Source organism: Podarcis tiliguerta (genome assembly GCF_965153285.1).
Source record: "Podarcis tiliguerta genome assembly, chromosome: Z".
In the NCBI taxonomy this organism is placed as follows: domain Eukaryota; kingdom Metazoa; phylum Chordata; class Lepidosauria; order Squamata; family Lacertidae; genus Podarcis; species Podarcis tiliguerta.
The window spans coordinates 22,999,186-23,019,744 of NC_139553.1; the positions used below are offsets into that span (position 1 = coordinate 22,999,186).

At 41.8% G+C, this 20,559-nt stretch overlaps 2 protein-coding genes across 11 annotated transcripts in view; one reads left to right on the top strand and one right to left on the bottom strand.

Annotated features, from left to right (window-relative positions):
• The window catches only part of LOC310669944 (craniofacial development protein 2-like), a gene marked incomplete at its 3' end in the record, with an annotated part of 710,849 nt that overhangs the window by 415,557 nt on the left and 274,733 nt on the right, over positions 1-20,559 (top strand). The window lies entirely within an intron of this gene.
• The window catches only part of ARHGEF9 (Cdc42 guanine nucleotide exchange factor 9), a 279,379-nt gene continuing 271,275 nt past the window's right edge, over positions 12,456-20,559 (bottom strand). For 9 of the 10 annotated variants that reach the window (XM_083423400.1, XM_083423402.1, XM_083423398.1 and 6 more), the window contains 2 exons: positions 17,153-17,342; positions 12,456-12,531 (listed from right to left, as the gene is read on the bottom strand). In XM_083423400.1, the coding sequence (XP_083279526.1) occupies positions 17,161-17,342 (182 nt within the window). In that variant the 3' untranslated portion in view covers positions 12,456-12,531; positions 17,153-17,160. The remainder of the gene's footprint in view (positions 12,532-17,152; positions 17,343-20,559) is intronic. The other variant, XM_083423401.1, reaches the window with a different exon arrangement.

A 20,559-nucleotide genomic window follows, 5' to 3' on the forward strand; every position in this document is an offset into this window, starting at 1 on the left:
GATGGTGATCCAATACATTTAAAGCAAAAATAAAATAATGCAAAATAGACATTATCAGTGAAGACCCATTTATCCAAGTGGGAAAGCCTGTTGGAAGAAAGCTTCCACTGAACTCAGAGCAGAATTTTCAGAACGGCTGGGCTGCCCCTGTTCTGTGGAACAGAATTCCTGTTGAGATACTGCAGGTTCCCACTATCTGGACTTTCCTAGAACAATTGAACACATTTTTCTTCCAGCAGGCTTTCCCACTTGGATAAATGGGTCTTCACAGATGGACCAGTTCAGTGGAGGCTAGTCCATTAGGCAAAGTAGGACAGTACCCCAGCAACCTCAGTCTGTTCTCGGCCAGCCTCCACCTGCCTTCCTTCTTTAAAACCAGTCCAGGGGGTGACACAGTCTGTCAGCTTTATTCTCCTTAGTCTTGTGTTTGTCCTTTGAGGAACACAGCAGGGAGGATGAGGAAGAGTACAAAACTGGAATTAGTTGGCTCTGCCAGCCATTGACTCTGGCTCCAGCTATTGCTGGGCTTCCTTGCCTTCTGCCCTACCAGTCTCAATGGGCACCAACCAATGATGTCTCAGCTACTTTGGAGCAAGCTTCTGAAATCTTAGGAACTTTCATGCAGCAATCTACTATAAGGTGGTCTCCCACATAACCTGGTCCTGAACTGTCTTATATTTTAAGCACCAACAATTTGGGCTGGCCTGGTAGCGGATTGGCAGCCAGGGCAAATCCTACAGACAGGGTGTTATATGTTGGTGGTAATTTGCCTCCACAAACAACCTAGCTGGTACATTCTGCACCATTTTCAGCCTCCAGACCAACGCCAAGGGTAGCCTCAGATATTATGCATGGTTATTATCCATTGCAAAATGCAAGTGGCATCATCGTGCATGCTACTTCACTGGAAAGCACAAGTGTTGCTTATTACCCATTGAAGCATGGGCCTGACATAATTGTGCATCATTTACCAATGGGAAAGCATAAACCTGAGCATTTATTGTCTGGCTTAAACCTGAGCATTTATTGACTGGCTCACTATGCTTTCCCTGCCCCTCTCTTACTAACCCAAGAACACTTGGCTTATTGGGGCATTTCTCTTCAATACTGTCTAAATATATGATTTTTTTTAATAGCTTCATTGCAGCAAAAATGTTAAGCACTGGGGATGTCTGTTTGTAATTTACTTGCTGTGCTTCTTGTGTCTGTTTGCAGCTATAAGCCTGTCACATGCTGATTCAGACAATTGGCCCATCCAGCTCACTTTTGTCTAGACTGGCAGTAGCTTCCCAAGGGCTTAGGTGGTGGCTTTCCATTCTCTCTCCCTCCCTGCTGAAATATGATAGGCCCCATCACTATTGGCTTTCCGCAGGCTCTTGAATGTTTCATTGGTTGTGCTTTGAATCACTATAAGTAATGGTAATTTTCTCTCTTATGTTAGCAATGAAACAATATAAAGTGTTGGTCTATTGATGAATGTGAGAAGCAGATTAGAAATGAATATAATAATTTATGTTTAAATTTAAATTTAGATCCAACCTCATTGAGACAAATGCTGAGGATGTGGGGGGATAGATTGTTTATTTTCTGGAATACTGACATATGTGGTGTATTAAACCACACTGGTGTAGAAACATGTTTCTTGAGCTATCCACGTGTCAACTGTAGTTTATTTGTTTATCTCTCAAGGAAAGCTGTTTCCTAAACTGTTTTGTACCAATTGTCTATCATTCTGCCAGAAAAGTATTTCCAGTGTCTGGTTATGCTGCGTCTCACCGCTTGTAATAAATACCTTATTAATTATTTATTATGTAATTCAAGATTCTTGTCTTGAAATATATTTAATAAAGCTAATTCTAGTTTGATTTCCAATTGTTGTTTTGCTATTTTTTTAATTTATTGGAATATCAAATTCCAGAAAGGCTGGATTTTTGTACATTCCCACCACACATGCAGATATGTACCAAGTGTGGGGCAACCCCTCCAGCAACAGAGTGAGGCATGAGGATGGATCATTGCCAGCTTCCTAGGGGTCAGGCGCCACCTATATATGTGTTTTAGGGTTAAGTCTCTATTGCTTGCCAAAATAGGGTCAAGTGAACCCACCAATGCACTGAGTAGAATTTTGTAGATTGTGGAGGTTATATCTGGGCCTTGTCTTTCTGTGAATATTACAAGTCTTTCAAAAGGGACTAGTGGTCTTGTGGCTGCTTTACTGGTAATTGGGTTAGCCACAAAGGTGCGGATTGGGTTGAGTAGCAGTCAAAGAGTTTGTAAATTTCCTAGTTTAGTCCACATTTCTTTGTCTGATAGTTGTGTAGTTTTGCTATAAAAGCCACATTACCAGTATAGATCTTTTGAAATAGTGGGTGGAACATAAAGTGTCTCAGTGGGGACAGTGCTGGAGTTAGGATTCCTGCCTTCTCTTTCCATGCAATTAAGCATGATTTTTGTGTATTTTTTAATGTTTTAGTTATTGCTTATAACTACTTTTGTTACGTTATTGTTATGCATTTTTTCATATTGTAAGCCAACATGAGCATAGTTTGGACTGTGGAAAGGCAGCATATGAATAAACTTATGTATGTATCTATATAGGTTTTGAACTTTTGGGCCAGTTCTAAATTTTTGCTTTAAGAAGGGGTATGCTGAGGCTGAAATTCCCTCAATTTGTTTTGTTTCCAATTGGACTGACTGTTTTGAAGTATCATCTAAAATAAAAGGGAATGTACGTGGGTGGCGCTGTGGGTTAAACCAATCAGAAGGTCGGCGGTTCGAATCCCCGCAACGGGGTGAGCTCCCGTTGCTCGGTGCCTGCTCCTGCCAACCTAGTAGTTCGAAAGCATGTCAAAGTTGAAGTAGATAAATGGGTACCGCTCCAATGGGAAGGTAAACGGCGTTTCCGTGCACTGCTCTGGTTCGCCAGAAGCAGCTTAGTCATGCTGGCCACATGACCCGGAAGCTGTACGCCGGCTCCCTTGGCCAATAATGCGAGATGAGCGCCACAACCCCTGAGTCGGCTACGACTGGACCTAATGGTCAGGGGTCCCTTTGCCTTTACCTTATGTCTTACTTGGCTAGCAATGAAATATACCTCCAGTTTTGGGAATCCTCAGCTTCCTTCAAGTGTGGGGAGGGGCAGGTATACTTATTCTGGACCTTTTGAGGGGGAAATTCTTTGAGGCTGTTTTAACAGGCTTGAGTATTGCACATTTTAATTATAGGTGTCTAAATGTAGATGACTTACTATGTATTTTGATTGCAGATAGTTGTATTTTTATAATTGCCATTCTTATTTTTCTGTTGGCTTCTATTTTTTGTGAACCACCTTGGTATCCCTTCTTGAAATGAAAGCTAATATATAATGTTTTATATAAAAAATATTGATAATAATAATGAGACATGAGCGCCTTTTGATTGGAGTTGCTGGGACCTTCTGCATTCAGTGCCTGTATGCATCCACTGATGATCTGTAGACCCTTCCAAACAGAACACAAATAGCTCATCACCATCAAGATCAAAGCTGTTTGACACTATATTGAAGTACAAGCTGAAGGACTAAACAAGAAGAGTCATCAAATGCTCAGGTCAGCTTGCACCACAACTTGTATGGTACACTGAATGAAGTGGCTCACTGAATATGTACAGCTCACATCATTTGTCCTTATTTTATGGAAGATGTTCCTAGTGAACTATGTTACATAAGAGAGAAAGAAAAGAAGTCAGCCTTTTGGGGAGGCAAGGTATTCTTCTTCCTTAGAAACTGGTTGCTACGACAGAATCATTCTGCTATGTGGACCAAAGGGAGAAGCAGCCTGTCCTTTGTGTACTTGAAACTATTTTTAACAAGGAAAAAATGTACATATGGAAACCATGCCTTTAGTTCTGTGTTATCACAGCCTTGCCCAACACAAGATGCATGATTATTATGATGTGCTGGGTGCTATTATTATTATTATTATTATTATTATTATTATTATTCACCATCATCTTAATAGAGATTTATATCCCATCTTTCCTCCGAAGAACTCAAAGCAGCATGCATGGTTCTCCTCTCCGCTTTCCCCCTCCACTTTTCCCCTGTGGGGAAGGTTGGTCTCTGATTGCCCATCTGTGGCTGGAGGGTTATAGTGGTAGGTGGGTAGCGGAAACCCCCAAGTGGAGGAATCAAATCTCCTTTGTCATCCAGATAGTCTTCTAGCCAACTGTATCTCAAGGTGTAGGTGGCAGAGTTCATCCTTTTATCTCCTCCCTCCCCTCTCATTACCCTCCAGGCCCCACAACCCCAGAAAGAAAAGATCCCACCACACTTTGAATCCAGAAAACTTCCTGCTGGACCATGGGAAGGATGTCTTGTGCATGAAGTTCTTGCTGGCAAAGAGCCAAACTGGGGTGCCATCAGGGGGCAAGCAGACAGAAGGACCATGTGTATGCCACCTGACCCAGTGCCATCATCCAGATGTTTAACAGCAGATATGGGGAACCTGTGGCCTTTCAGACAGTGAATAGCAGGTGATCAAAATCACAATCATAACAATTCCCTGCTTTAAAAAATATCTGGAGAATGGTGATGGACACAAGTTACCTTTGTCTGCTTGACCCTCCTAACACTCCAGCAGGATTCTTTGCCAGCCCAAATGTCCAGATGTTATTAAACTTCCAGCTCCTATCAACCACAGCCAACATGACCAATGGTCAAGGATTATGGGGGCTGCAGTCTAATAACATCTGGAAAGCCACAGGTTCTCCCATACCTGCTTTAAAGGGTGGTCATCCAAACCTCCATACGTCTTTGAGGGTGGTCATCCAAAACAGAAGAAAAGAGAAATTGCAGATGGCTTGGTACTTTCATACTGTCATCACCATTGCATGATTCAGTTGTTTTGGTGTGATTAGACAAATGTTTATGCTTTAGTTAACCATGATCCACAATGGCCAAGAGTGGGTAATAAGAGTATTTTGGCATGGTGGGCTGCTGCAAGCACAGCATTTAGGATTGATTAGCATGCTTCTGCACATGTATGAACACATAATCAACCCTCTTATTACAACAGTTACTGTATGTAAAGTATAATAAAATAAAATATAGCAGATGTGTGGAGTGGTCAGCCATAAAACAAATAAAGGCTGAATGTTTGTCAGTGGCAGACACTGGGGTTTCAAATTTCAGTGGCACCCTGTGCGATGCCAAAATACAGAACCCCCTGCCTCTTCCCTTCCATTCTATATCATATTTGTGGTACCCCTGAGATTCAGCCCCCAGTGCAGCTGAACTGGTCGTGCTGCCTTAAATCTGCCTGTGTGTGTCCATGAAAAGAAACATTTAGCATTACATATTCTTCAATTATAAGTTGAGCAAATTTTGATTTTCTTTTCCTGGAAGCAATAATGTAAAATCAAGAGCTTTTGAAGAAAACTGCAGAGATTAATAAAGCGTATGGTCGGTTAAAGGCTTTCAGTGAGTCCAGTAAGCTTGTTACTCAGACACTAGAAACATTTGATTGAACACTTGAGAAATGTAACTGAATTAGAAGTATTTTACAGTAGCATTTGGATTGTGGCAAGAATAGAATTGGCAGCCAGCTGGAAAAGCCATTGATTAGCTTCACAAATGCTCACAGCTACAAATCTGGTTGGTTGCAGAAATGGTAGTTAGCTTCCTTAGCTAGGTTCCAGCAAGGGAAAAGAACAGCAGTGATCCCCAGTGACATGTGCAATTTCTTATTGCAAGCCTTTTGTGGTTGTTTAGCAAACCATAGATAGATTCTTTTATTGTTCCTATTGCCATTGTCTAAAGAAGCTCTTTGTATTATGTTATAGATAGCTACTTGTGATTTCAGCAGGGTGTTTTGGGGTTTTTTAAGTCAGCTCTTCCAATTCTGTCAATTGCCAGATTTTATTCTAGGTGCCTGGTTGCTGTTTCGTTTTCCTGGATTAGTCGCATAGTAGGATCCCACCCAATCAGGGATCACATATTGGATGACATCCCAGTGCTTTGTAGCCAGTCAGATTTGGGTTTCCAATGTCACTGTGGGCAATTGTCAGTGAGGACTATTATTATTATTATTATTATTATTATTATTATTATTATTATATAAAAAAATTGTATTCCGCCCTTCATCTGAAGATCTCAGGGCAGTTCACAACATAAAAATACAAGATAAAAACACAAAATTCATAATAAAAACAAGAACCAACCAACCAATAACCCCACTGTCCATTTAATTTCATTTATTTAAATGAATGCCTAGGTGTTTTCATGAGAAATAGTGAAATAAAAAAATTAAGGTCTTAGATATATAATAAATGCTCACAAATGTACCAAACAAACAGGTACATATGTGTATAAACCACATGTCTGAAGCAGCACAGGAAAACAGCCATGAAGCCATTTTGGCTCCCAAACTGACCAAATGTTTTCTCTGCAAAGTCAAAGGAAAATGGAAAAGCCTCCCCATTGTCTTTTCCTTCACAAATCCTGTCTTAAGGGTATGTCTGTGTACGAATAGGGTGAGCCTGTGACCTGGCTCAGGAACTAAGTATTTATCATTACAAAAGTCTGGCCAGGCTCCCCAGGGTATCCAATCAAGTAAGCATTAACAGGTAACCTGCCAGACAGTAGTTAAACAATGCACTCAGATTTCTGTTGTAGACCACCCCTTTCTGTGATGTAGGCATGATGTGTCTGGGGGGTGGTCTTGAGCTACACCCCTTCTGTGATGTATGTATTATGTTTCTGGGGGTAGTCTTGGACTCCAGGGTGGGCAATTTAAACTGTCCATATAAGGTGGGCACACCTGGGTTCTGGGTCCTCCTCCTCCTGCGTGTGAAGGGGGCACCCTGTTGCAACAGTTCAATAAAGATCAGGCTTACAAGCTGATATGCTTCTCAATATTCTCTGGTTGGCCTCTGTTCTTTTCTCTGGCCGATGGAGAACCTACAAAGGACTCTATAAGGGTTCTTGTGTCCCCCATAAGGGAATTAGGGCAGATTTTCGTTTATTACAATAGTAAAATGTTATCAAAAGTAGTTTTGGTGTGTTTTTTTTTTCATACAATTTTTTTGCGGAAAATTGTGAGTAGTTTGAGACCAGCCCTGGCAAGAAACTCTGATAGGCCCTCACCAGACTGTTTAATTACTGTACAAATTAATTTGCTAAACACGGCATGTTTAGCTGCATGGGGCATTTAAGTCCTAAAACATTCTTAACCCCAATGAGTGTCATTAAATAACTGATTACTAGCTATTCTTAAGTGTTTTGCTAGAAAGCACTAAAAGATGGGCTTCAGTGCTTTGACTTATCAAAGTTAGAACTGGCAAAATAAGCTGCTTTGTTACACCTGTGGTTTAGGAAACAGGGGTGCTCTGCTCAAGAGCAAATATGATTGTGAACGGGAACAAATACCAATCTGAGCTTTCTCAACAGAATAAACCAGGAAGCAACCCAGAATTCAGTTTCTGTTCTTTGAGGTAGCAAATGAACGTGCCTTTGCAACTCACAGCAGGCAGGCATTTTTATAGCACCAACTTACATTGGTGCAATAATCTCTCTTTTCTCCAGTGGCAGAGCATCTGTGTTGCATACAAAAGGTCTCAGTTTCAAATGCTGACATTTCCATTCTAGATGGACCACTGGCATAAGGCAGCTTCCTTTGTTCCCAACTCTGAGAACAGTAGGTCAGTGAGGTAGCCTAGAAGTCTCTAAAATCTGTTTTAGTACCATTGCACTACGCTTCTGAGGATGCTTTGGGGGGGGGGGGGCTTTGCAGTTTTATTGGTGTGGGTATGTAGCAGAGTGATCCCTGAGAATAGCAAATGAAAGTCAAATGCATAAATTCTCATGTGAATGTATCATCGTATTTTGCGGTTCCATATTAAACCTTTCTGTTTCTGAAGCAGAACTGATGAATTATGAATTTTCCATTGGTATGTTTTTCATTATTATTTCAAATTATTATCCAGAATATGTTTCATGTGCAGTTTGCAATAGTCTTCAGATCCTTCAAGTCTACACTCCCCCTTCCACATGCAAGCATTGATAAAGCATTGCCAAAAAAGTGCTTTTAATGAAATCATATATACAATCACATCATATCTCTTTGTGTGGCATCTTACCAATGAGCATGCTCATTTGTGTGCATGAATAAAACACTGCACAAAAATAATTTGGCATCAACACTGTGGTTTTTGTTTTATTTTATTTCAGCAGTAATTTATTAATGGTTACCAGGACTACTTCTTTTGCAATGTTTCACTCATGCAAATGTATGTGCTAGTAATGAAGGGCAAGGTGCAAAACAAACTGGGGAATACTGAAAATTGGAAGTAAATATGCTCCAGATCTGGAATTCGTTTTGGAAATTATCCAAGTTAAAGAGGGAATTCAGGAGAAGTAAAATACAGTGGTTCTATGCAATGCTACTCTTACTCAGAGAAGACCCATTGCAATGAATAGACCTAAGCCAGGTCCACTAATTTCAATGGGTCTGCTCTGAGTAGGACTAATATTGGCTACAACCCCAGCACATTAGGGTGAATAGGGACACTGCCCCATTAACCTCATTCTGTCATCAGCCGGCCTCCCGTCTGCCTTCTGACTTAACAACCAGTCCAGGGGAAGTGCTACTTGTACCCTTACATGTCCTTAGTTTTGGTGTTGTCACTGTAGATTCCATCAGGGAAGAGGATTGGGACAAAATGAGTTGGCTCTGCCTGGTGTTTGCTGCCATGTCATCTGCCCTGCCAGTCTCAATGGGCACCAGCAATCATTAGGGAAGTGCAGAGTGGAGGAAAACCTTTAAATCAAGGAATGGATCAGGAGAAACCCTCTCTTTGCTAATTTGTTTACCTTCTCCAAAATGAAAAGATTAAAAGGCCCTTATCTGAATTGTCCATCATAGCCACAGTTAAACCAACCCCTACCTCTTCTGTATAGTTTTGCCGAGTTCATTGAGATGAGATCAGGTAAGCAAAGACATGGCCACAATTCTTTGTAAGGAGGCAAGGGCATTACTGCTCATACATCATACAGGGGTGGTCAACCTGTGGCCCTACAGCTTCAGCCAATAGGGCCACCTGTTGGGAATGATGGGAGCTGTAGTTGAGCAGCATCGGGGGTGGGCTGTCCACTAATTTTCTCCCTGTTTTACACAATGGAACAGGTAAATGCTGGCAACACTCATCTTGTTCTGGGGTGGGGCCATGGGGGTGTATGTGATTTGCTGCCTCCTGACAGCTGCTCATCATCCATCACAACTGGGTTCCAATCCCACTGCACATGGCCTCAGTTCTTAACCACTGGCAAGCTTTATTCTCTGCTTGGTTCCACCATTAGTGGAGAGGGAGTGACCCACATAGCTTTTGTAAGAACAAATGAGGTATTCTGATGAACTAAAAGTACATTATAACAAAATATAAATGTACCTAATAACAGTATGATCCCTACATGAGCTGTCAAGACACAGCAGAACTTCCATGTTTAGAAGTAGGTTTTCTCAGGTTACCAGATACTGGAGAGAGAGCATTATATCTTGCTTGTGAAATTCCCAAGGCACCAGGGTAGCTATTGTGTGAAAGCACAAAGTGGAGTGATGGATCTTTGCTTGGCCCAGAAAGACAGCAGACAATTTGTAGGAGAAGTGTTCCGTAACTTTGTAATCAGAAAGGCATATATGTGCTTTGATAATTAGTCACTCTGCTCCACATTAAATTTGGCAGCCTTACAGACTGGATGATGGGTCAACTGTGCTTCCATGTGATGGTCTCTGGGTGGCATCGGGAACATAGGTGAAAAGCATGTCCTATGAAGCAAGAGTGCCAAGTAGCATGGACTTGAGGGCACACAATGCATTAACTCTGCTGAAACTAAGCAGGTTTCAGGGCTCATCCAGACTTCCTTTTGTCATGCATTTCTAGGCACACGCCTGCGCTTTAAAGTTCAATATGTGAGTGGGTTTTCTTTTCCTCCAGCCCTTTCCTCACGAAAACCTGCTTTTTTTTACCGTTGAATCAGAGCAAATGTCAATATGCAAAAAACCCAAATTGCATTTGTTATGATTCAGTGTTGAAGAGTGGGCTTTTCTGGGGAAAGCATTGGGGAAAATTTTAAAAACAACAACACTCAGTCATAGATCTTTAAAGTGAGGGCCTGTGCCTAGAAAGCAGGGGGGTGGGGGGAGGTAAATGTGGATGAGCCCTCAGTGTGTGGGGGGGACGATGACAGAGAGATGGAGGAGTGCTCTGCTACACTTTACCAACCTAGGTACCAAAATGTCTGACATCAAAGGTTTGTGCTCCCCCCCTTTTTTTGCAGTGGTTTCTGTGACTGCTGGAAACCGAATGTGTAAACTGGTCTCTGGTCACACCAGTGCTGCAGAGCAGCTGAATTATCTACCACCAACATCCAGTTGGAAGAAGACAGAATTAGGCTTTACTCACACCAAGATACAGAATGCTTTAGGCTAGTCAGAGCTTTTTAATAATTAACTAATGTTGCCTGCTTTGTCATTGTATTTATTTATTTACTTGTGGTTTTTACACCTCAGGCCACATGTTTTGTAATGATGCTATCAAGAAAAGCAAGCAAGCAAGCCAACAAACATTTGGTCACCAGATAGGTGACAGCAGGGACAGTGAAGTCAAAAGAGGAGGAGCTGGAGAGAAACAGCTGCCCAGGCAAAAAAGAGCACCAGAGAGCATCAAGGCAGTGCAAATGCATCTGCTGACACCTAACCTTGGACTGGGAGGAGAATTTTGACCCTTAGGAAAACTTAAGAAACCTGGCCTGTGGCTTTGCCTTAGTCCTGAACGGATGCCTTGTCCAAAACTTGGTACAACCTCCAGCTATTAAGTTATCACTTCAGCGGATGTGCAGTCAAGGAGTGAAGAATTGGGTGTTGTGTTGGATTAATACCTGCTGCAAACTGCAGGAAATGTACCTTGGCACAGAGCACTGCTTTCTTCTTCTTCTTCCTTCTTCTTCTTCTTATGCAATGCAATGCAATGCAATGACTCATCATGTGGGTCCCAGAGACACCACTTTGAAAACAAAGCATAAATCTGATATGTGTAGAGAGAAACCGTGTTTCTTTTTTTAATAGAAAAGAAATGCCCAGAGATGTCTTTTTTTACTTCTTTTTATTTAACTCCATAAATATTTTTCATAAGGCTCAGTGTCTTTTACAACACTTTTTTTTAAAACACTGTTTGCTTGCTTTTTTTTTTTAATACACACAATTCTGACATTTGTTTGACAAAGTCAAACAATCCAATAGAAACAAAATAATAGAACTGGCAAGTGAGAATTAGCTGGGTTACCCAAATCCTCCGTTTATCTGCTCCTTCAGACCATTAAAGCCTCCCCCACAACACACACACAAAAACCTCAGCATTCGGCCCCAAACTTGGATTTTCAATCTTCTTCCAACCTCACTTGCATTCTCTGGCAAGAGCCTCTCTCCAGCCATCATGCCATTAAGCTCCGACAGGCTCATTCTTAATCTTCTCAAGGAAAAATAAGCTTGGTGATGCCATGCAGAACTTACAATAGCTACTAAATATACATGTTCCCTGAAATGTAGCTGCAATTAAAAAAGATGACTGAGCATAAAGAGAACGGAACCAGAAACCCAAAAGCACCACGGTGTACTATCAATAACATTGCAAAGGATGGCTAGTGTCCATCCAAAACTGAAACAAATTTCAAATATATGTTGTTGTTTTCCCCCTCTATTTATTGTCTATTTACAACTGTTAGATGCACCTTTGCCTTGCCTCCCCTCCCTTAAATTTTAAAAGAAGGTTAGGGAGCCAATAATCTTGAAGATAAATCCTTTGTATTTGCAAAGTCAAAGGGGTAATGTGATCAGTGGTTTAGGGAAAGAGGCGTGGGGAAATGCCCCCCTCCCCAAATATATCTATATATGCCAGAGAGATCCTGTGTACAGTAAGCGCATTACAACCGTCCTTGATGTATACCTTGTGATACCACAGCTTCCTCTTCTTCTGGCAATGGAAAGTTGAAGTCTATGTAACATGCTCAATCTCTGATACTCCTCCGACATTCTCCCTCCCCAAATTTGAGCAGATGTAAGCATTCGAGAATAACAAGACAGCCCAACCTGACACCAGCCCTCCCCTTCAAGAACATGTAGTAGGTAGTAACACTGGCACCCACGGCTGGTTCTTCATGGCAGCAATGCTTCGTTCCTCGTAGCACCTTGGCAACACATGGAAAGGAGGAGAGTTCTTGAATGCCACTAGCCGGGGCAAACGCACTCCCTCTGTTGGGAACAAATGCCAGCATCTGCTCTGCTTTGGCACTGAGTCGGCAAAGCTCTTCCCCTTTGGGTATTATTTTTTCCACTTTAAGAAAGATGCTGGGAGTCCAACAAGTGGCTCTTGTCAGACCAAGCGAATCTTGATTTATGATGCAAATAATGGTGTGACGATGTTGGTTTCTTTTTTTTTCCTAGCGCTGAATAGTTAGGAAGCATCTTCTCATAAAAATAATGGATGTTTCATTTTCGCTCTCTGGGGCACAAAACAGTAAATGAACAGGCTTAACTAATGTGCTTGTTACTCCCACCTCTTATGCAATTAAAAAGGCAAAGGAATAAGTAAAACTTTCATCATGTTGACAACTTGCCCCTAATTTCTCTCTCTCTCTCTCTCTCTCTTTCTCGCTAGCCATTCACAAACTGCAAGAAATTCTACCTCCAGTTTCATAACCCTGGTTCAATTCCTAAGCATCTGCCTAGCTAGGAAAACCAAGGTATTAAACAAATGAGAGTCTATATTAAAACCTGCTTTGTTACCCACTAACATGCAAAGTTAAAAAAGAGAGCCCCACCCCCCACCCCGCAATAAAAATATGCTCTTTGTTGATACAAAACTTTGTCACTGACTCTTCCCTTTATTGGTCACTCTGCACTGAAAATCTGGACACACTAAGGTCAGTTGGGAAGACTGATCCAAAGCCAGCACCCAGGGAGTTGCTGCATAAGCAGTTCTGTGCATGAAGAGCCTCCTCTCCCTGGAAATGAATGCAGATGGGACTGTTTCACACACACACTGCAGTGCTCCTCTGCAACAGTTTGCCTGGAATTAGGTGGTTAAATTTAACTGGATAGGATGAAGTTGGGAGAAAATACTTAGGCTGCCTTTGTGTTTAAGGCGTGAGATAAGTTCAACCACTTATCTTGCCAGTTCATTTCTTTTCTTGGAGCTTGCTGTTGCCCTTCAGACCAGGATCACTACTCAGACCAGGAGCATCCTCTACTCCTGGTTTAGTAGCCCAAGAGAAGATTTAAAATTATGGGGTGCAGCTGAAGAAGCCCATATCAAACATCATGGCACAAACAGTGTTGTGCACATTGAACTGGCTGTTGTCATCTGTTATGGGTTTTTGGGACAAGGACCAGCAAGAGTTGAGACACATGTTACAGTGACACGTGTTAGTGTTAACAAAACATCCTATGGATGCACCTGAAAGAGGCTTCTTTCAACCTAATAATGCACTCAAGGGCTGTTATTCTAAAATTTTTATTCTAAAAATCTGTTTGTTTGTTCACTGGGTAAAATATGAAACTCCAGATGTTTTGACTCCCACTAGCATCAGCTTTATGAGCAAAGCTAATGAATCTTCCCTTTTTAAAGGCTGGCCAGATTTGCCTAGGAAGGAAAGAGAATACTGTGACCAAAAAAACCCAACAGTGAACAGGCAAGAAAGCAAAGGAGGTTGGGCCATTTTACCATCTGTTTTCAAATGAGTCTTTTTAAAAAAGAAAAGTACACCTACTCCAAATTTAGCCTTTTTAGCCAAGCTCATCCTTTCTTTGCAAGCTAAGCATTATGAAGGTAATAGGCTTGGCATCCAGAGCACCTACCACCTAGCTTCTTTTCTTCCTCCCACCTGACCTGGTGACATATAGGAAGCTAAACTGTGTGGTATCACCACTTTGTGGGCTTCCATTCCTGTGCAAATGGCAATCAGCGAAGGGGAGAAACTCACAACGCAGTGGAAGATGTCAGGCCAACCATTTTAGCTTGCTGGTTATTCCTAGGCACAGGGATGCTTCTTTCAGTGCAGCCTTCCGCAACCTGGTGCCTTCCAGATGTTGCTGGACTCCCAATTCCCATCAGCTTTAGCCTGCACAGCCAATGGTCAGGGATGATGGGTAGTTCAAAACACCTGGGAGGACCAGGCTATGGAGGAAAGCTGCTTTAGATAATGCAACACTCTGTTATTGTTTAGCCTTGGTATCTTAGGTGAGCTACTTCTATGTCTTTGCAACTAAATGTGGAGTGCACACTTCACTCCTATGCGTATTTGTTCAATGCAGAGCTGTCCACTGAAATCTCGACCCTATTTGTGAGAGACAATTTCATCAAGCTTCTCAAGGGTTAGAAATTCTTCAACAGTTTCTCAGAGGTAGGGTGCACCATTATCAGTGGTGGCAGCAGCTCGGCTTCTTTCTATTTCTGCCCTAAGGGGTTTCTTTTGTTTCAAATGGCAGCAAAAACCAACTGTGTTGGCAGCTCAGCCTCCATCCTGTATCCTCCACAATGCCCCGGGCCTCATGTTATTTGGGGCACTGTAAGTACGAAGTGGCTACTGCAACACAAAATAAGTAGCTAAATAAAAGAATAAAATGGAGAATATCTGAAGGAAATTTCACAAAGTAGCATCCTTTTTTCTTTCTTTCAGGAAGCACTGAGGAAAACAAAAGGAATCTCAGGTATCATGCCTGCTGAGAAATTTCAGCTTTGTTCCACTTCATTGGGGCTTATTCCTTAGTAAGTGTCTTTAGGCCTGAAGCCTTTGAGAACAATCACATTATCGAGGTGTCTCCCTACCAACTTCACTTGGGAGGCAGGTGGCCCTACCATGGTGGAGGCATCCAATGCACCTGCTAAGTGGGTGGGATCCTAAAAAAAGCAGTGTTCCTCCTGCTGGTAGCAAGCATAGGGACCTGAAACTGGGGTGGAGCAGAGCAGGCTGTGGATCAGCTGGATCCAAAGCTTCTCTGATTGGGAGCCCTCAGCTACACCAGCCTGGAGTTGGTGTGACTAATTGCTTTCAGTGGGGGTGGGGAAGTTAAAATGTTGGGATCTGCCAGGCCGAAAAGCTTGGCAAAACCACCGCCCCCCGCCACACACCCAAACCCTTTGCACCCTGGTTGACATGAGCCACCCAGGGTTTGGATGTGGTGGTACCTCTGCCATATAGCTCTGGTCGCCACTGAGGATTGTTCTTCTAGTGAGATGAGACCAGCGCCTATCTAGGAACTCCAAAGTGAAATTTACAAGATGGCTTTGAAAAAATGCATTTTTTAATAGAGAAAGGGGAGAAGAGAGAGAGAGAGGAAAAAAAAGAAGGGAGTGGGAAGACAGAAAGGCAGAAAGAGGTTGGATACTGACAGTGATGCCTGTTTGCTGAACAACTGCTATAACCTATATGAGACTCATCACCAAGCTATTAGCTTTGTCAGGCTCAGCACATTCCTCGGTCCAAATAAGCATTGCAGGTCTGTTCATATATGCAGCACTAAGCTCCTTCCATGGATTTGATACCTTAATAATGGGGGAAATGCTTCTGATTACTAAGGCAATGATCCTACAGCTAATAGCTCATTATTACTGGCTAATGCTGTGCATGGTAGTTAGAGACCTAAGGCTACAACTAGGGACAAATGAAACAGGTCAGACACAAAGGTCTGTATAATAGTTTGTCTTCACTGGGAACAATGCATCTCTAAACATTAACCAATGGTGCATAAAAGCCACACTACATATGGCAGAATCAATAGGTCTCCTTGATGGGGAAAGTGGCCAGTTCTGGGAGTGGGAGGGTGGGGAGGTCCTAAGAGCCATTTGGTTCTAACCTTGGATATGGGATATGGACCCACAAACTCTTTTCTGCAAATTGTTTTGAGCCTGTAGGTTGTATAAATAGAGCACAGGGCACTGTAACTGGCAGATCTTTCAGATAAATAATAAAACAGAAAATGGTAAAATCAAAGGGGAAACTTGTTTGCAATAAAATATATAACCAAAATGGGAACAACCCTAAGGATATTACTAGGGGGGTTAAAAAAAGATGAAGTTATGCTCAAACCACAGAGTAAGAAGAAGGGAAGGGGGGGGGAGTGCAATTAAAAAAATGCAACAACATCAGCTAAACTGACATAATTATTTGCATAATAAAGAGTTGGATGCCCTCTTACCATCCTGCACACCTGGGACACAGTCCAACAGGCGCTTCTGCTTTCCAACCTCCATTTACCTGGGAGTTTGCGGAGCAGAAGGGTCTCATGTCCAGCATCCCTCTACCCAACATTAAAAAGCAACAGAAGTACTGAGCAGCATATTATACAGTGCACAATGGAGCATGGACTCAGAACAGAAGAATGTGGGGAGATAAAATGCAGCTTGTTGTCTTGTTTTAAGTCAGCATTCAATGTGTGTGGTACAATTGCCCCGGCACACCATCTGAGCACATCCCATTGAAGCAAATGAGGCCTCTCATTCCTTTCTCAATGGTGCTCAGACAGGAACAGGTTGCATCCATGGTGGGCTGTGGGAATGAGATGTAGGAACAGACACTTCTTTTTTTTTTCTTTTCTCACCATGCGCCCAACCCCCTTCTAAGAGAAGGTAATCTATAAATAAAACCCCAAAGGAAATATACACCAGTGTGGCGCTGGATGGAACATGTCAATGGAGGAAATGCACAATGAACAAGAAATCATCCCGGGAGACGATTCTGAGACAACAAAACAAATTATATATATAAGAAAAGAACAACAGTAACAACAATGGTTCCAATGGTGCCAAAATAAAGCAGGTTACATGATCAGAAGTACTTGGTGCTACTTAGAATATAGTAGCAGAGACTGCCTCCCCAAAACAACAACAACAAAAAGGTTTTTGGTCCTTCAAATATATATACATATATATGTATGTATATGTATATATGCATGTCTGTATATATACATATCTATATATATATATCTATATATATCTATATATATCTATATGGTTTTTTTAAGTTGCAACAGTGCTTCTCCAAAAAAAGGTCCATCTATAAATATATATTTTTTAAATATTTTTAAGCATTTTTTAAAATTTATTTTAAAATTCTCCATCTCACTCTATATATTATTTTTTGAATGGCGTTAACCTGCTGAAGTTTTGCCAGAATGGTGACTGGCTGCGTTTGGGTTCGTTGAATTCGTAGACCTGGGGTTGGGCTATGCCATCGGTCACCATGTATTGTCCCTGATTTAGTGGATCCTGGGGTGGTGGGTAAGCTGGAGGAACTGATCGAGAGTAGCCAACACCTGTATGAATGGTGGAGGAAAAAGAATATGGGGTGGGATGGAGTAGGAAGAAAGAAATGCCCATCAGAATGTACTGGCTAAAGATACGAACATCTTTTCATCCCAGTTCCCAATATTACATCACATTCTAGCACAAAGGCTTATTTACACATTACAAAGCTTCAAGCTGTCTCTTCAAAGGGCTGTCACATGGAAGAAGGAGCAAGCTTGTTTTCTCCTGCTCTGAAGAGTAGGGCCAGAACCAATGGATTCAAGTTACAAGTAAGGAGATTCCAACTAAACATCAGGAAGAACTTTCTGATAATAAGAGCTGTTAAACAGTGGAAAGGACACCCTTGGAGGGCTGATGTCCAGTGATGGACTCTCCTTTACTGGAGGTTTTTAAGCGATGGTTGGATGGCCATCTCTTATGGTTGCTTTAGTTGAGATTCCTGCATTGCAGGGGGTTGGACTAGAAGACCCTCAGGTTTCCTTCCCCCTCTGTGATTCTACACATCTACAAGTGTTTGTATGAAAGACTGTGCACTTGTTATTTGTGCAGCTCAACTCTTGGATACGCAGGTTCACTTGTGGAATGTTACATGTGAATGACTATATCAATATAGAGCTCAACTGTTTGTGAATGCAGGTACACAGATTGTACTCTAGCTGAATGTAATGTATGAATACCCCTCAAGAAGCAGAATCCAGGGCAAGGCCACACAAGAAAAAGCAACCTTGTCTCTTACTTCTTAATGGTTCCTGTTTAGCTAGGAATATAGGAAGCTGCACACTGATGTGAGGGTAGCTTGGCTACCAGGATTAGCCAACATAGTGCCTTCCATGTTGCTGGACTAAAACTCCCAACACCCTTGACCATTAGCCATGCTGGATAGGGCTCATGGATAGAACAGCATCTGAAGAGCACCATTTTGGCTAGCCCAATGTACAGTGCCCAATGTACAGGGTTTCAGGCAGGGTTCCCCTCAACCCTCTACCTGGAGATGTCAAGGACTGAACCTGAATAGTTTCCATGCAAAGCATGTGCTCAAACACTGAGCTACCCCACTCCCAATATTAATGGTGGTTGAGAGCATACAGAAAAGAGGCGGAGAAGTAGCTCAGCTAATTAATAAACAAAGACGAAGAAAAATACCCAGGCAAATCAACATTGAAAAGATGCATAATAAATGCATTAACTTACTCATTTGAGGGTAAGATATAGCTCTCTGATAAATGCCAAACTGAACCATATTTTAAGGGGTAGGAAGAATGAATCATTTTCTGAATCAGCTCTGTTCAAAAAAGTAGGATATCCTTTCTCGCCGAGTACTTGGTCATTAGCTATTAGTCATGATAGCTAAAAGAGGAAACCTTAACACATCTAACTGATAGATGTGAAGCAATCTGCAAATGACAGTTATCTTCATCCTGCTTATTACTGGCAACTGATACAGGTGGAATACTGGGCATGGGAAAATTTGATCTGACTGAGGACAGCATAAATATGTCATTGCAATATTCTGCTTCACTGGGGTTTGCAAAGAATTGCACTGTTTGGTTGTATTATTATTATTATTATTATTATTATTTCTAGACTTAATATAGCATAGGGTAAGAATATTGTCCTATGCTCTCTGAATACTTTAACATTACAGATTTCCCTTTTAATTTTAATTACTCCAATAAAACCAACAAAGACCAACATCTAATTGAGTCTCAGAGCTCTGTATACTTATGAGCATGCTCAAACTCCAAAATGTCTCAAAAATTGAACAGCAAACCTTTTGAAGCCTGTGCTGTACTACACTGGATCAGAGCAGATTAGAAAAAAGCCAGAAGGGGGCAGTCCTAGCATGGGAGCAGCTGGGCAATGAACTACCACGAGATATGGATGAATACATTCAGGTGGGAAGCTGGTGAGAATATTATTTAGAGTTTACATCCAGAAACATATGCCAGAGGGCATTACGCTTCATTTTTTGAGACATTTTGGAGTGATCTGGGAAAGATTCCTACCTGAAACTCTGGAGAGAAGAAATAGATTCATAAAAGTGCCTAGGCTTTATTGAAGTTTGGCAATCTGGGAATGTTTGTTTTTGACTCTAGGTCATTCCCCTAGCGTAAAAAAAGCATTCCCAGATTGCCCCTGCAGAAAGGAATTGTGTTGCCCACATGCATCAATGTACTACAGCATGGGTAGCCATACATCAATGCTCTATGCAACTCCCACCATCCCTAGCCATTGACCATGCTGTCTGGGGTGAATGGGGGGTGGAAACCACATCATCTAGAGTGCAGCAGGTTGGCTACCCCTGCTCTAGGGTCCATCTGCACTGGATCCCTGTTCCCCTCCATGCTCAATTCAAGGTGCTGATGTTGACTTACAAATAACCCTAAGCAGTCTTAAGCTCTCATATTTAGGAAGCTGTTTCCACCTTACATGTCTACACAGCCAGAAGTGTTTTCGTTAGTCTAACAATGTGCTTAGTCAGAACCACTACTACACTCCTGGGATGCTTTTTCCATCAAAGCCTAAGCATTTTTCTGAAGCAATGCAAGGCATTTTAAATTAGTACAGTGTAAGGCATTGCAAACCACTGGAACAGGGTGGTTTGTATACATCCAAGCCCATCATCCTAAACTGAGTGTCAGGTGCTTATAACTATGAGTGGCAGCCACAAGATAGACAATGACCTGCCTGCAAATATTGTAAATTCCTTTGGACTAGCAGCAGAGTCATGGTAGATGACAAAGGAGTTGAGAACAAGGATGCAAATACCCAGAACCTGTACAGACTGGCCCTTGCATAAAATTCAATTTCCTCCCAGGCAGAAAAAAGCAATAATCATCCTACTTGTGGGGAAAACAATAATAATACTTTACCAGTCTGACAATGTGGTCAGATAAAGCTCAGTTAAGGCAGCAATCCTAAACACCATTGGACACACTTAGATTTACTTCTGTTTAGGATTGTACCACATGTCAGCATTTAACCCCTACTAAACACATTATGATTTGACCCTGACTGTAATCTAATGCAAAAATACTGAAGGAATGGCTTTCCCAAACCCATTCCTTCAATACGAAATTGTATCATGTCTGTAGAAAGGTCTCTCCACCCCCACCAATTAAAGGTTGTATGGGAGGAGAGGGCTGAAATGGGAGGAGAACAGAGGAACATCCCCCTCCCACTTCCAGCATTGATGTTCTGATAAAATAAAATGGACACCTCCTT